This window comes from Falco biarmicus, chromosome 5 (genome assembly GCF_023638135.1).
Source record: "Falco biarmicus isolate bFalBia1 chromosome 5, bFalBia1.pri, whole genome shotgun sequence".
Classification (NCBI taxonomy): domain Eukaryota; kingdom Metazoa; phylum Chordata; class Aves; order Falconiformes; family Falconidae; genus Falco; species Falco biarmicus.
Window position 1 is genome coordinate 14,841,279 of NC_079292.1, and position 15,932 is coordinate 14,857,210.

General features: G+C 55.7%; 2 protein-coding genes across 6 annotated transcripts in view; one reads left to right on the forward strand and one right to left on the reverse strand.

Moving 5' to 3' along the window:
• Positions 1 to 15,932, forward strand: part of LOC130149676 (deleted in malignant brain tumors 1 protein-like) — a 46,290-nt gene that overhangs the window by 27,811 nt on the left and 2,547 nt on the right. Inside the window, 7 exon segments of the mRNA XM_056339576.1 lie at positions 3,208 to 4,193; positions 4,492 to 4,580; positions 6,705 to 6,780; positions 11,545 to 11,861; positions 12,918 to 12,944; positions 14,674 to 15,003; positions 15,389 to 15,718. Of these exon segments, the coding sequence (XP_056195551.1) occupies positions 3,208 to 4,193; positions 4,492 to 4,580; positions 6,705 to 6,780; positions 11,545 to 11,861; positions 12,918 to 12,944; positions 14,674 to 15,003; positions 15,389 to 15,718 (2,155 nt within the window).
• Positions 1,841 to 9,213, reverse strand: LOC130149575 (zinc finger protein 239-like). 5 transcript variants are annotated; one of them, XM_056339374.1, is made up of 3 exons: positions 9,080 to 9,213; positions 5,097 to 5,823; positions 1,841 to 4,748 (listed from the first exon to the last, which is right to left on the reverse strand). In XM_056339374.1, the coding sequence occupies exon 3, from the start codon at positions 4,186 to 4,188 to the stop codon at positions 3,088 to 3,090; it is 1,101 nt and encodes a 366-aa protein (XP_056195349.1). In that variant the 5' UTR covers positions 4,189 to 4,748; positions 5,097 to 5,823; positions 9,080 to 9,213; the 3' UTR covers positions 1,841 to 3,087. The 5 variants fall into 5 exon arrangements, with proteins under 5 accessions (XP_056195349.1, XP_056195347.1, XP_056195348.1 ...); XM_056339372.1 differs by having other exon boundaries at positions 5,097 to 6,140; positions 9,080 to 9,206; XM_056339373.1 differs by having other exon boundaries at positions 5,097 to 7,592; positions 9,080 to 9,096.

The following is a 15,932-nucleotide window of genomic DNA, read 5'->3' on the forward strand; positions in this document are numbered from 1 at the left end:
CCTACAAGCAGCCCCCCGCAGGGCTTGGGGGGGAGCCATGACCCTGGCAGCCTGAGCGGAGGAGGGGTGTGAATGAATTAAAGGGGGGGGTCCCCCAATCCTCTAGGTGCGATGGGTGTGAGTGCTGGGGGCGGTGGGTGCTCCTCAACCACAGCTCCCCCCCCCCCCCAAGTGTGGCTTGAGGCAAGACCCCCCCCCCCCATTTCTTGCCCACCCCTGGTGCCAAAGCTGCGAAATGCTGTACCCCACACCCCCAAATCCTCAGTTATCCTCCCTGGATGCTTTTTGGGGGGCACCAGAGAGCCCTGCTTTCCTTGCCCTGTGCCCCCCCTGCGCCCACCCCCTGGGGACCCAACCTTGGGGACCCCCGCCAGGGTTGAGGTTCATGGGGGCACATGATGTGCTCCTGCTCGGTAGCTTGTGGTTCCCCCCCGGCAACCCCTGCCTCAAAGCATCCCCGTGCAGGGACCCCTCCCACTCTCAGCCTCACCTGGGGGGCTGCTTCCTCACATAACGGGGGCTGTGCCCACACCCCCAAGCACCTGGGCTGACGAGAGGGAGCCCAGGAGACCCAACAAGCGACATCCCAACAGCAGGAGACGGTGCCTTCCAAGGCGATCAACGTTCTCCTTGCCAGAGATTGAAGCCAACGCAGGTGCACGGTGCCTCCCACCCTTTCTCCAGCTTTCCCAGCAATCATCGACACCCCCAAACCGGGAAAGGCCCCAAACCGAAGGATCTTCCATGTTTCTCCTTGTCCCCACACGAGGAGCACATTAGTCAGGGCTGCTCGGGGTCCAGCACGTTCAGAAATAAACCGACAGTGATCCACGCGAGCCCCCCATGCCCCTCACCCCAGGGGAAGCCATTCCCCTACATCCCACCTGGGATACTCCAGGAGCTCACCCAACGCTGGAGCAAACATCTCCAGATGGATTGGGAAAGCGAGGCAGCGTCAGCATGAGATCACCCCCCACCCAGGCCATGGCCGAGAGGGGCGCAGGGTGCCCACAGGACATCCAAGCAGCACAAAGTGTGAAATAATTTGCTCCAACAGCAAGGCCAACCCTTTCCTTGCCGGCCCCTGAGGTGGCATTGGCCATAAGGTCATCATACCATCTACCTAGTGCCACCTGAGGTGTCCTCAGTCACCCCAGATGCCCCCAGCGGGGCCAGCACATAGGACATAGGGACTACAAGGGATGCAAGTTCTTCTGGAAGAGGAACTGAAGGCCAGCAGGGCACCCCAGACCATCTCCGATGGCCTCAGCAGTTGAATGCAACCCCAGGTGTCCACCAACTGCATGGATACCCCTCCCCAGGTGTCCACCAACTGCATGGATACCCCTCCCCAGGTGTCCACCAACCCCTTGGATACCCCTTCCCAGGTGTCTACCAACCACCTGGATACCCCTTCCCTGCCACCATGGGGAGACATGGACAAAGCCTATCCCAGGATGGGAACCCCCTGAGATGTGTCCACCACCTCATGCCCAGGAGCTGCCTTAGGAAGAGACCAGAGCTGCCCCGGTGCTGTCTCCAGAGCTGAACTGGGAGGAAGCTGGGAAGCCTTGGGGCAGGGGAGAAGACCAACACGACCAGGAGGCCAACAACCATCCATGCAAGGGGATGCAGCACCCCAAATGCCAGCGATGGCTTGTTGGGCCACCTCGCACCCATCGGCAGGGTGCTGTGCCAAGTGGGACGCACCCACATAGGATGGGATGGGATGTGGCAGGTCCTTCCTTGCCTCAGGTGACCCCCCACCCATGTCTGAGGGATGTGGCAAGACCGCCAGGGACCATGTCAAGACGAGCTGGAGGAGGCAATGCGACAGAGCCGTCGTTAAATAACCATCCTGTAATTAGTGTGCAGAGCGCCGAGGAGCACGCGCTTCCCACCCCACCCCCCAGTTCCCAGCGCTACAGGGACCATACGGAAAGGGGGGGACGGGGACCCAGGATCTCCAGGAGTCTGAGGGACAGCACAAGGACACCGGCATGGGGGGGCTCTTGTCTCACCCTCGCGAGCAAAGGTCCACGTGCCACCCTCTGCCCAGCAGCCAAGGATGGGGGAGGGGGACAAATCCAAGCTCTGGCAGCGGCACGTAGCTCCGGGAAGCGAGAGGAGGAGGAGGATGATGATGATGCAGGGGGGCCGGTCATGTCTGACTTTGCCCATATTCCATCCAGGTTCTTACCTGGAAAGTCCCAGGAGCAGATGGAAAACTTACAGCGCTGGGTGTCACTTGCTGGGCGTCCCAAAGTGGACGGTGGCAGCGTGTCCCCCCGTTTTCTTCTGCTCCCTACCAGCCCCGCCAGTGCCCTGGGGCGGAAGAAAAGGGGGTGATTAACCGGGTCATTAGCAGCAGCATGAGATATGGACGGGACGCGTGAACCCAAACGGGTTTCAGGGGGGAAGGGAGGTGCCCGCTCCTCACTCACTCTTCCCCATCATCCTTTCCGCTACCTGTACTGTCATCGCATCGCCACCCCCAACTCAAAGAAAAAAACACAGGCAAGTCTCTCCCCGACCGCAGGCGGCGGCATGTCCCAGCTCCCCGTGAGCCTTCCAGTCCGGGCTGAGCCACATTCACTGGGATGACTGGGGAGGGGGATTCTAGGATGACTTAGGGGGGGCTCTCAGCCCCCCCCGCCTTTCCCTGCAGGAGGGCAAAGAGGGCTCCTGGCTGCCCGCCGGTGGTGTGCCACGAGCCACCGTGTGCCATGAGCCGCTGCATGCCACAAGCCACCGCGTGCCACAAGCTGCCGCGTGCCATGACCACGGCGTGTCATGAGCCACGACACACCATGAGCTGCCGCATGCCCGCCAGGGGCTTGCAGTCGCCCCATCCCACGCGGCTGGGGAGGGTCCTGCCGGGATCGCCCCCACTGGAGTGAGGAGAGGACGGTGTTGGCTCCAGGTTCGGCGAAGGGCTGGGGCTGAGGAAAAGCACCGCGGCTTTCCAGGGGTCCATGCCGGCCCTGGGGTGCTCCCCCAGCCTGGACACACATACACATGACGCCTGCTGTCGGTGGCGGCGGGGGGGCTTAGAGCCACCGCGGCTCGGCAACACCCCGAGTGCGCTCAGCCATCGCGGTGCACGCGTTGGTGCTGCAGCAGGTTGGAGGGATGAGCAAACCCCTTGTCGCAGACGCTGCACTTGTAAGGGGTCTCGCCCGTGTGCACCTTCTCGTGCACGGCCAGGTAGGCCAGGTCCTTGAAGAACTTGTGGCAGAAGCTGCACTTGTAGGGCCGCTCCTGGCTGTGCACGCGGTGGTGCTGGAGGAGCAAGGAGGGCCGGGCGAAAGCCTTCCCGCACACCTCGCACTTGTAGGGACGCTCGCCTGTGTGCGCCCGCTCGTGGATCACCAGGTAGGACGACTGCTTGAAGGCTTTGCCACAGGTTTTGCAGACGAAAGGGCGCTCGCCCGTGTGCACCCGCTCGTGGGAAGAGAGGGCGTTGGATTGCTTGAAGCCCTTGCCACAGAGCGGGCAGACGAAGGGGCGGTCACCCGTGTGCACCCGCTCGTGCACCTTGAGGCTGTGCCCGTAGGTGAACTTCTTCCCGCAGACCCCGCAGACGTGGGGTTTGTCATCGCAGTGCTGGCGCTGGTGGAGGAGGAGGGCGTTGGAGGTGGGGAAGTCCTTGCCACAGTCGGCGCACTTGAAGGGCTTCTCTGCGCAGTGGGTGAGCGCGTGGCGCTGCAGCTCGTAGGGGGTCTTGAAGCTCTTGGCGCAGCGGGGGCAGCGGAAGGGGCGCTCACCGCTGTGGATGCGCCGGTGCTCTTGGAGGTTGGAGCTACGCTTGAAACGTTTGCCGCAGAGCTCGCAGCGGAAGGGCCGCTCCTCCGTGTGGACCAGGCGGTGGCTTTTGAAGTCCGAGTGGCGTTTGAAGGAAGCCTGGCAGAGGTCGCAGCGGAAGGGGCGCTCCTCGTTGTGTACCACCTCGTGGCTGAAGAGCTCCCACGCTCGCTTGAAGGCTTTCTCGCACACGCCACACTGGAAGGGCTTCTCGTCCACGATCACCTCGCGGATCTCCAGCTCGCCCACCTTGGGGTGGGCCGGCAGCCCCGCTGCCGCCACCTCCTCCAGCTCGCCCACCGCGCTGCCCAGCACCAGCTTGGCCGTGGAGTAGATGCCGCGCTCGTCGATCAGCTGCACAAAGTTCCGGCTTGGGGCGGGCATCGTCGGCAAGGGGCAGCTCGGGGGAGCAGGACCGAGACCTTCTCTCTTCCTCCTCTTCCTCGCTACTCCGCGGCACCTCCTCCAGCCCGTTCTCCACAAAGCCCCCCGTCCTGCCCCAGATCAAGCGCAACCTCTTCCCTTGGAAGGTCCCGGCTCTTCAGCACTCTCCCCCCGGCCCGGGGATGCGGGGATCCGACTCGCCTTGGGTTTCAGGCACAGCCGGTGCTTCCGCCGGCACGGCCGCTGCTCCCCTGGCGCCTGGTGGGCCGGAAAGCCCCCTCATCCTCATCAGTCTTCTGGCAGGGGCTGCCAGCACCCCGAGGGGCGAGAGCGCCCTGGCCACAGCAGCACCGTCCCAAGCGGCGCGGAGAGGCTGGTCCCTAGCCGCTTCGGTGAGCCTTCCCTTAGCCATCTACTGGCTGCATCCTCCTCCTCCTCCTCCTGAGCCTCCTCCTGCTCTTCTTCACCTTCAGGCCCATCTCCTTCGGAAACGGGGGAGAGGCGCTGGGAGAAGGGAGGCTGGCAGGCCAGAGGACATGGCTGCCCTTCCATGGCACCCCCTGCAGAAATGAGAAAGGAGAGAGCGTGAGAGGAGCGCTGGGCCGGAACGAGGTGGTGAGGGAATGAGGCGTGGAGATGGAGATGTGGGTGGCAGCAGCGAAGAGATATAAACACGTCGGCAGGGAGGGAGGGAGAGAAGGAGGCAGAGACTACAAAAAGCTTGTAAAACCCCGCACCACCAATCCTTTCCCCCTGGGGGGATCAAGGCAGACTCAGAGCCAGAAAAACGGCTTGGATCGGCACTTAAAAGCTTTGTTTTCACCCTCAGCCGGCTCCCAGCATGCGAAAGCAGCTGCTGTCGACAGCTGGGAGCACTTCAACCCCATGCGGAGCCTGCTCGTAGTTACCTGGTCAGAGCAAGTGCCAAGGGACCGGCCTCAACCGCGTCCCCAAGCCCTCAAGGGCCGGACTGAGCTTCCAGGCAGGGGTTGGAAAAGCTCCTCGGAGGCTGCTCGGCGTCCCCGGGTGCCTATGTGAACCTTCGTCGGGACACGGAGCCGTCAGCCCTGCCCCGGGCAGGGGACGCAGGGAGGGACTCGACCCCCAGCTCCCAGGCATCCAACAGGCTGTTTTTTCAGATCTGCTTCCCAACAAATGCTCCTTTCTTAAGCTGAGAGTTTTCCAAGCTCTGTCCGAGCCTGCTGATACCTCTGGAGCTTGGTTCGGCGGTTGTGCGGCTCGACAAGAGATGCCGGGCTCCGAGCTTCGCCTCGGGGGTCCCCTGGGCTGGGTTTGCTGCTCCCATCTGGGACACCGCACATGTATCCGTGTAGCCAGCGGAGGAGAAGGCTAAAGCACAATCCTTCTCCCAAGACCCCACATGAAATCACTGCCCATGAAGGCCTGACGCACAGGCAAGAGCGAAAAGGAGCCCTTCGTGGTAAACAGTGGAATTCCGATTTAGGTCTCACTTTCCATGTCCGCAGGCATCCTGGTGGGAGGCAGTGGGGATGTCAGGAACACAGAGGAGAACGCTCCCACTGAGCCGGCGAGGAAGCTGCCGCAAAACCAGGCATAAAACCGCCCCAAAAGGCGCCCCTGAAGGGAATCCCACGGGCACCAGCAGGGAAACGGCTGCCAGAGAATAAAAATAAAAAAAAACCCAGGAGAAAGGAATGATACAGGCTGGGAAGGTGGTGTGCCAAAGCTTCCCAAGGAGCAGTAAGTGCCGGAGACCTGGAAGAACCAACAAATCCTGGGCACAAAGCCCACCCAAGCCCACCGGTGGCGACGAGAGGTGTAATTTGGTGTCACTCGCTGGCTGCAACCAACAGATGAGAAGCTGCGGGATTACAGGCAAGCAGTGACACAATGGGGACTTCCCAAGGGATTTTCCGGGTTTTCCCAGGCGGGATCAGAGTGCAGAGGGCGAAGGAGCCTCAAGCAGGCAACTGCGAGGGAAGGCAAGGGGGTGAGTGATAAGTGAACGAGCTAAACACAATTAATAACCACTTCGAGCCCGTTAACGAGGAAAAGGCGCTCCCAAGAAATCCGGCTCCTCAGCCACGCTTCCCAGCCAGCTCTCAAAGTGCAGAGAAGGGAATTCCCAGAGGATCTGCCGGCACGATTTGGTCTCACTGCCACGGAGGGAATAACATGGTCCCAAAGGGTAATGCCGGAGCACCGGGATCAGACCCCCTGGTAAAGCAACACCGAGGAATCCCCCACGGAAAAGCAAAGGGATGAAGGTGCTGGTTGAATTTTTACAACTAGAAAAGGGTGAAGGGGACGGCAAGTCAGAGTAAATAAGCCCATTAGTTAAAAAAATCCACTAAACCCCCCCCCCAAACCAGCAAAAACTGTTATTTAGCTGAGCAGAACCAATGACTTTCTGTTCCCTGCTGAGGCAGGCGCTGACGAGATGCTCCCATAATTGTTTAAACGCCCCAAATAACGCAGAAATAACTCCGAAAACTGAGAGGGGGCTCAGGATTATCCTCTCCCATCCCAAAAAGGCGAGCGTGCCCGGGAGTCGGATCGTTTCTCGGCCAAGAGGCTGCAGAGCCGTTCCCTTCAGGTTGAGACAGTCGGGTGAGAAGGGGCAGGAGGGTCCAAAAGCCGCCCACAAGCAGAAGGGAGAATAAATCCGCTGCCACCAGTCCCTCCTGCTCTCAAATCCAGGCATTAAAAGAGGGAATTGCCAGCGTGGGGAGGAAGGGACGGCACGGAGCGGGCTGGGGGGAGGACACGGCAGGGCACGGCTCGCAGGGGGCTTTTTCTCCTGGATTTTTGTTGGAAACATGCTTCTCCAGCTCCAAAAAAAGCAAATTTTGGGGCTTTTTCATTGTGCTTGCTGATTCACCGTGGCAAATGAATTCAGGATGATGACATTTGTTGTTTTCTGTGCGTGCGACAGCTACGACAAAAGCAGCGAGGGGGGTTTAGGGTGCCCTGACCTGCCGCAGCCACGCGGGAGCCCCTGGAGGTGTTAATCTGGAGGAGCGGAATGAGATGCCGGATTTATGGGGGGATCAGGAGGGATCCACCACCGCCGGGTGGTTTAAACCGAGGAGGTTTGGATGGATCCGCTCTTGGGGAAGGGATCAAAGCGTACAGGCGGCAAGGCTGAGGAGGAGAAAGGGGTGAAGAAAAAGAGCACACGGGTGGTGAGATGATGTATTTTGGGGGGGAAATTCCCCCAAAAATGGGCCAAAGAGGAGGTTTGGGGGGTTCATCCGAGGTGGATGCCCCCAAAAGAGCCATCATGCTCCTAAAACACAGCAGGAGAGGTATCCCGCAGGCGGGCAGCATGGCGGCGGAGCTGAACGCCACCGAAAACAGCGCCGGCGTGGACGCAGCACCGGCGAGTTGCCGTTTTGTGGTGCGGGACTGAGCGGGAAAATCTGTCAGGAAAGGGGAAAAGGTTCATTTCAGCGGGAGGATGGGGGCAGGGCGGGAGTGCAGCGGCGGTGAGGAGGGATAGAGGGATGCACAGCAGTGGAAAAGGCTTCGATCGCAGCTGCTGGACTGAAAATACACAATTTTTTGCCGCTCCCCTCTCCCACCCCTGCCATTAGCAATGCTCCCAGTTTGCCCAGCACCACCAGTAACCATGGGATGGCCAGAAACACTCACTCTCCAGCCCGACCCCCCGCCTTCCCACCTCCCAGTGAAAATGGGGCCACGCTGGAAGTATCAACAAGGATCTTCCCTTCGTGTCCTGGTATCCCCCCTCCCAGGAATGCCACCAGCCCTCCCAGTATGGCCCAGTAGCCCCAATATCATCCAGATACTCCCATCACGTCCCCCTCCCCCAAACCCATGACAATCAGACCCCTTCCAGTATGCCCCAGTCCCCCCAGCATCAAGCAGACCCTCTTGCTTCATCCCCTCTCTCATCCCCACTATCAGACACCCCAGTATGGCCCAGTCCCCTCCCAGTATCAACCAGACCCCCTCATCCCTCTGTGCTCCACCCCCTTACATCCCCACCCTCCCAGTGCACCCCAGTCCCACTCCCAGTATGGCACGGTCCCCTCCCAGTATCAACCAGACCCCCTCATCCCTCTGTGCTCCACCCCCTTACATCCCCACCCTCCCAGTACACCCCAGTCCCACACCCAGTATCAACCAGACCCCCTCATCCCTCTGTGTTCACCCCACCTTACATCCCCACTCTCCCAGTATGGCCCAGTCCCCTCCCAGTATCAACCAGATGCCCTCATCCCCCTGTGCTACCACACCTTATATCCCCACTCTCCCAGTACACCCCAGTCCTACTCCCAGTATGGCCCAGTCCTCTCCCAGTATCAACCAGACCCTCTCATCCCTCTGTGCTCCCTGCCCTCAGTACAACTACACCCTCCCAGTATGTCCCAGTCCCCTCCCAGTATCAACCAGACCCCTTCATCCCCCTGTGCTACCACCCCCTTACATCCCCACCCTCCAGTACACCCCAGTCCCCTCCCAGTATGTCCCAGTCCTCTCCCAGTATCAACCAGACCCCCTCATCCCTCTGTGCTCCCCCCATCACAACCGCACCCTCCCAGTACACCCCAGTCCCACTCCCAGTATGTCCCAATCTGCTCCCAGTATCAACCAGACTCTCTCATCCCTCTGTGCTCCGCCCCCCTTACATCCCCATCCTCCCAGTACACCCCAGTCCCACTCCCAGTATGGCCCAGACCCCCTCATCCCTCTGTGCTCCACCCTCCATCACAACCACACCCTCCCAGTACACTCCAGTCACTCTCCCAGCATCAATCAGCCCCCCCCGACCCAGCACCGCGCCGGACCCTCCCCCCGCCCCCTCCCCGCGGGAACAGCCACGGCGCGGCTCGCCGCCCCTCCCCCACCCCCAGGGCTCCCCCCCGCCCCCCCCGGGGCTCACCGGGCCCCTCCGGGCCCCCCCAGGCCCCGCCGGTGCCGCCGCCGCTCCAGCCCCGGCCGGTGCCGCAGCCCAACGCCTCCCCCCGGAGCCACTTCCGGCCGCGCTCGCGCGCCGCGCCGTGACGACACTTCCGGCAGGGGGCGGAGCCCGGCGGCGGCTGGGGGGGCGGGGCGGGGAGGTGCCTGGGCCGCGGGGGGGTGACGGGGAAGGGGGGCACGCGGCGGGGAGGGGAGGGGACATGTCTGTGGGGGGGGGACATGTCGGGGGGTGGGGACACGTGTGGGGGTGGGGACACACGTGGGGCGTGGGGACACTTGTAAAGGACATGTATGTGTGTGGGGACACGTGTGCGTGGCAGGGCCACATGTAAAGCGCATGGGTGTGCGTGGAGACACGTGTGCATGGCAGGGCCACATGTAGAGCACAAGTATGTACATGGGGACATGTGTGTGTGTGGCAGAGCCACATGTAGAGCACATGTATGTGCATGGGGACACGTGTGTGTGTGTGGCAGAGCCACATGTAGAGCACATGTATGTGCATGGGGACACGTGTGTGTGTGTGTGGCAGGGCTACACATAGAGCACATGGATGTGTGTAGGGATATATGTGTGCATGGCAGGGCCACATATAGGGCACATGTTCATGTGTGGGGACATGTGTGTGTGTGGCAGAGCCACATGTAAAGCACATGTGTGTGTGGCAGAGCCATATGTAAAGCATGTGTGTCCGTGGGGGACACATGTGTGTGGCAGAGCCACATGTAAAGCACATGTATGTGCATGGGGACACGTGTGTGTGTAGGAGTGCTACACACAGAGCACATGTATGTGTGTGGGGACATGTGTGTGTGTGGCAGGGCCACATGTAGAGCACATGTATGTGCATGGGGACATGCCAGGCCACTGTCTGCTTTGTAAAACGCCGCTACGCGTGTGAATTGCAAAGAAGAACCCCCAAATTTTTGATTAATTTGAACAATTTAAGGGGGCGGGGGGGGGATGGGAGGGGCGGGGTGGTGGTGCGTTCCTCCCGGAAGCGGTGGAATATTTCCTAATCCCGGATTTTCTCCCCCTGTTTGCTGGGAAAACAAAGCCGGAGCCGAAGGCCAAAGGAAAACAAATCTGGCACCCGAAGTTTGCTCTGCAAACACACGGGTCGATCCAGTCCTGGTCCTGATCCTGGCCTGGTCCCGATCCCGGCCTGATCCCGATCCTGGCCTGGTCCCGATCCCAGCCTGATCTGAGGGGCATGGAAAAATTCCCAAAATTCCCAAATTCTGGCCCTGGTGCCGAAAAGTGGAGGGCTCACTGCCTGCTGGGGGGGGGGGGGGGAGCAGCATGGGGGGAGATGGATTTTGCAAAATAATTAATATTTTTTGTAAAAAAGTAAGTTAAATTTTTAAAATTATTTAGAATTTATTTTTTTTAAAAATTAAAATGGGTTTAAATTTAAAAAACAAATTGAAGAAACGTAAATGAAATTTAAATTTTAAAAGTAAATAAAAAAATTTAAATATATATTTAAATTGTAAAAGGACATTTAAAAATAATTTTTACATTGAAATTAAATCTAAAAAGGACATTGAAAAAATCTAAAATTAGATTTAAATTTAAAAAGAACATTGAAAAAATTAATTTTTAAATTAGATTTGAATTTAAGGACATTGAAAAAAATTTAAATTAGATTTACATTTAAAAAGTCATTTGAAAAAAAATTAAATTAAATTTGAATTTAAATGTTAAATTGAAAAAATAACTTCTAAATTAGATTAAAACTCAAAAAGTAAATGGAAAAAAATTCAAATTTTATTTAAATTTACAAAACAAATTGAAAAAAAATTAAAAACAAAATTAGAATTTGAAAATTAAATTGAAAAAAATAATCTAAAACCCTCCTAAGTGATCACCCTCAAAGATTTTCCTCATATTCTGATGAAACTTCATGGGTTGTGGTTGGTCCCCATGGCCCCTTGTCCTGTCAGTGGGCACCACCGAGAAGACCTTGGCCCCATCCTCTTGATGCTCAGCCTGAAGATACTGGTAGGCATTGACAAGGTCCTCTCCCAAGTGCTCCGTCACCCTCAAAATTAAAGTTTTTCCTCATTCTGATGGAACTTCTTGAGTTGTGGTTGGCGCCCGTCCACCAAGAAGACCTTGGCCCCATCCTCATGATGCTCACCCTCAAGACACTGGAAGATGTTGACAAGGTCCCCTCCCAGCCTCCCCTTCTCCAGCTAAACGGTCCCAGCTCTCCCACCCTTTCCTTACCAGGATGCTCCATCACCTCTGTAACTTCCACTGGACCTTCTCCAGTAGCTCCATGTCTCTCAAACTGGGGAGCCCAGCCCCAGACGTGGTAACGTTCTACTCCCACAGTCCTGGAAAGCAACTTGCAAACCAAAAAATTAAAAAAAATAAAAATCCCCACCAACCCCCCACCACCCACCACCCCTCCCCCCACGCATGGTCCAGAACGGGCTGTCCCCTGAGGACTTGTTTGCTCAGCGCCTTCCCGAAAACCAAATTTCACAATCCCACCACCGACGTGACGCCGGTGGCACCAGAGTCGCTTCCTGGTAGAGGCTGGGCTTCTCCCACCATGCCGGGGACCCACCGCGGGGTCCAGAGGGAGGGGGTTGGGGTGGAGCCGGGGGGTGGGGGAGGAGGACATGGGACTTCTCAAATAGCCGGTGCCTTGTGTACTCCTCTGCCTCCTCCCCATCCTGCGCTTTGTGTCTTTGCTGCCGTCATGAAGCCTGTCCTCCTGGCGTGTCTCTGGGGTAGGTGAGGTGGGATTTTTTTTGGGTTCTTTTATTATTTTAATTTTTTTCTATTAATTAATTAATTAATTAATTAATAAATATTTACCTATTTATTTATTCATTAGTTTATTTATTTACCCATCTATTTATTTTTTTAAAAATTTATTTACCTATCTATTTATTCATTGATTTACTTATTTATTACATTTTTAAAAACTTGTTTATTTATCTATCTATTGATTTATTCATTAATTTATTTATTAAATTTTACAAAATATTTATTTATTTACTCATTAATTTATTAATGTATTAATTTTTTTTAAAAATGTGTATTTATTTACCCATCTGTTCATTAAATTATTTATTAATTTTTTAAAAAGAATTATGTATTTATTTACACATCTATTTATTTATTAATTAGTTCATTAATTTATTAATTTATTTAAAATGTTTATTTATTTACCCATCTATTTCTTTCTTTTTTTTTTTTTTTAAATATTTATTTATTTACCCATCTATCTATCCATCTCTTTTTTTATTCATTCAGTTATTTATTTTCTCCCTGCTTTGGGTCTGCATCCCCTCCCCCGCTGCGTCCCCTCTCCCACCGCCGCTCCTTGCCCAGCCCGAGCCGGTGGCATTCGATCCCTCGCAGGAAACCCGCCTCGACGCTCAGATCCTGACATCAAACCATGCCGCGATCCTGTAAAGACAATAATCTCCCCGGATTCCGACTTCCGGGCGAAGGAATCCGGACATGAGCGATCCCACTTCCTCTCTTATGCTATTTTCCACATTATCTTCCTACCCCCCCCCCCCCAAAAATAATTTTTTTCCATTTTCCCAGCAGACCCTATTTATTCCCCACATTTTTCCTCCTCCTCCAACCTTTATCCAGCAATCCCCATGGGCACGCGGCAGGATGCGCAAAGCCCGTTAACATCCAGATTTAGGAGCAATGATGGGAGTGCGCAGAATTGTTCCCCTTTCCCGGCATTTTGCCATCCTGCGTCTCCACGCTCTGCAGAATTCCCCCCAAATTGGACTAATATTCCCAATTTTTTCTGCTTTCAGCTCTCCTGGCCGGAGTCCTGCAGGCAGGTGAGTGAGTGCGGCAGGGAGCAGAGGGTGAGCATTGTCCTAAGACATTGTGGAGAATGATGCCGCGTCCGATCTGGGAATTTAGTTGTGTTCCTGCGGGGGGGGGAAGCACTTTCTCTGGATTCACTGATGGAGAAGACCTCCTGGATGATCTCCTGGATATCTGGGGAGGGGTACGGGGTGGGGGTGGGGGGGAAGGAGTGGTGCTGCCCCAAAATATTGGCAAACCAGACGCTGGTTGGAGCAAACTTGAACCCCAAATGGGGATATTTTCCACGCTGGGGGCTGATCTCCATGGAGCAACGCCTGGTGTCCCCTTGGCTCTGTGGAGGTAACTCAGGGATTCAGTCCCGGAATTTTTCCCACTGCAGCATCCCAGATCCGTGCCAAGGGATAAGGGTATCCCGAGGGGTTTGGTTCTTCTTGTTAAGGTGGCAGGGTTGCGGTCAGAGATTCGGAGCCAGGTTTTGGGAAGGATCGTGTGTCTTGGTGGATCCAACAAGCAGGAGTGGGACCGAGGATCCTTCCCACTCCTGTGCTGAGGATTCGTGACAGCGCCCAGTAACTGCTGCCGGTAGCTGGGCAAACCTGACCCTTCCCTTAGGGAATGGGGAGAAAGGTCCCAGTTTTCTCCTCCCTCTTTCCAGTCCTTGTAGGAACGTTTCCTGTGGGACACAATCCTTAATTACAGGGAAAATTACCCAGATGCTGATTAGCAGGGTAGGTCTGGGGGGGCTACACCTCTCCCTTTGCGGTCAAAATTGAACCCGGTGGTTTGTATCCCAGAACAGATTTTGCTGTTCCCGACTCCAAAACCAGTTTGCAAAGGTTTGGGATGCTAGCCAACCATCCCAAAGATTTGGGATGCTGGAATACCATCACTAAGATTTCGGATGATAGCTTACTATCCCAAAGATTTGGGATGATAGAATACAATCCCAAAGATTTGGGGTACTAGAATATGATCCCAAAGACTTGGGATGCTAGCACACCCAGTTCTCAAAGATTTGGGATGCTAGAATACAATCCCAAAGATTTGGGATGCCAGAATAATTTCCCAAAGATTTGGGATGCTAGAATGTAATCCCAAAGATTTGGGATGCTAGAAAATGGTTGCAAAGATTTGGGATGCTAGCCTACTATCCCAAAGATTTGGGATGCCAGAATAGTCCCAAAGATTTAGGATGCTGGAATATGATCCCAAAGATTTGGGATGCTAAAATACAATCCCAAAAATTTGGGGTGCTAGAATACCATTGCAAAGATTTGGGATGCTAGGGTATAATCCCAAAAGTTTGGGATGCTACAACACCCAGTTCCCAAAGATTTGGGATGCTAGAATACAATCCCAAAGATTTAGGGTGCTAAAAAAACCCACCCAAAGATTTGGGATGCTGGAATACTCAGTTCCCAAAGATTTGGAATGCTAGAATACGATCCCAAAGATTTGGGATGCTAGAATACGATCCCAAAGATTTGGGATACTAGAATGTAATCCCAAAGATTTGGGATGCTGGAATGTAATCCCAAAGATTTGGGATGCTGGAATATGATCCCAAAGATTTGGGATGCTGGAATACCATCCCAGGGATCTGGGATGCTAGCATCCCATCCCAGATCTTTGGGATGCTTCTCTTCCTCCCGGTTGGACAATAAAGGCACCTCTCTGGGGTGAGAGCACTGTCTCCCTCATTCCCTGCCTTCATCCTGGGGTCTCTGCTCTCTCCAGAAGATGTAGCCCCCACCAGCCTGGATATCCGCCTGGAAGGTGGCCCCAACCGCTGCTCTGGAAGAGTTGAGGTGCTCCACGAGGGCATCTGGGGCACCGTCTGCGATGACCGGTGGGATTTACGGGAGGCCAAGGTGGTGTGCCGGCAGCTGGGCTGCGGGACGGCGCTCTCGGCACCTCGGGAATCCAAATACGGAGAAGGGCAAGGCCAGATCTGGTTGAGCGACCTCAACTGCACGGGGAAGGAGGCGTCCCTCACCGAGTGCGAGGCGAAGGCGTGGGGGGACAACGTCTGCAACCACGTGGAAGATGCCAGTGTGGAGTGCTCAGGTAACTCCCAGGGGTCTTCTCCTGCCAGCCCCATGCAAGCTGGGGTGCAAAAAAACCCATCCTGTTGGGATGTCGGGGGTGCAGGATGACTTTGTTGGCTCCAGCTTCCTCCCCCGCTTGACCTGGAGAAGTTGTATCCCTGAGATGACCCCATGGGTGTGAGCAGATGCAGATTGTCCTCTTGCTTCCCTGTCAGCCTCCATCCTGATCCTATTTTCTCTTTTGGCTTTCCTTCTTCAGCCAGAAGTTAAGAGGAGAGCCTTTGAGCTGCTTCCCTTGGGATGAGCAGAGGTCCTTCTGGTGCATCATGGGACATTCCGCTTCCTCCAGGTGATACTGGCACGGAGACTCATCCCAAACCATCTCCCTTGTTCCTTTTTGACAGGAACAGAAATACCGGAGCCGGGACCGATCCGGCTGGTGGGAGGCCCCAACCGATGTGCTGGAAGGGTTGAGGTGCTTCATGAAGAGCAGTGGGGCAGCGTGTGCCATGACGACTGGGATCTCAATGATGCCCAAGTCGTCTGCAAGCAGCTGGGCTGTGGCGATGCAGTGCTGGCACCCATCGGGGCCAAGTTTGGACGAGGGTTGGACACCATCTGGTTGGATGATGTGAACTGCACGGGGGGGGAAGCTGCTCTCGCTGACTGCCCAGCGAGGCCATGGGGGGAACACAACTGCTACCATGGAGAAGATGCCAGTGCGATTTGTGCAGGTAATCAATCCGTTCTCCAAGCTTTGACCTACCACGCGTTGGGTGTCCTCAACAGTCAATGTGGGCATGACCTTGGGCAGGAACAAGGCCTTCCTACGGAGCACTCTCCTACTAGAGTAGGTGGACTTAATGGTCCTACTGGTGACTTGGGCTCCTTACACCGTGGAAGGAGTCTTCAGATTGGGAGGTTCTCCCCTCCTGGTAGCCTGGGCTT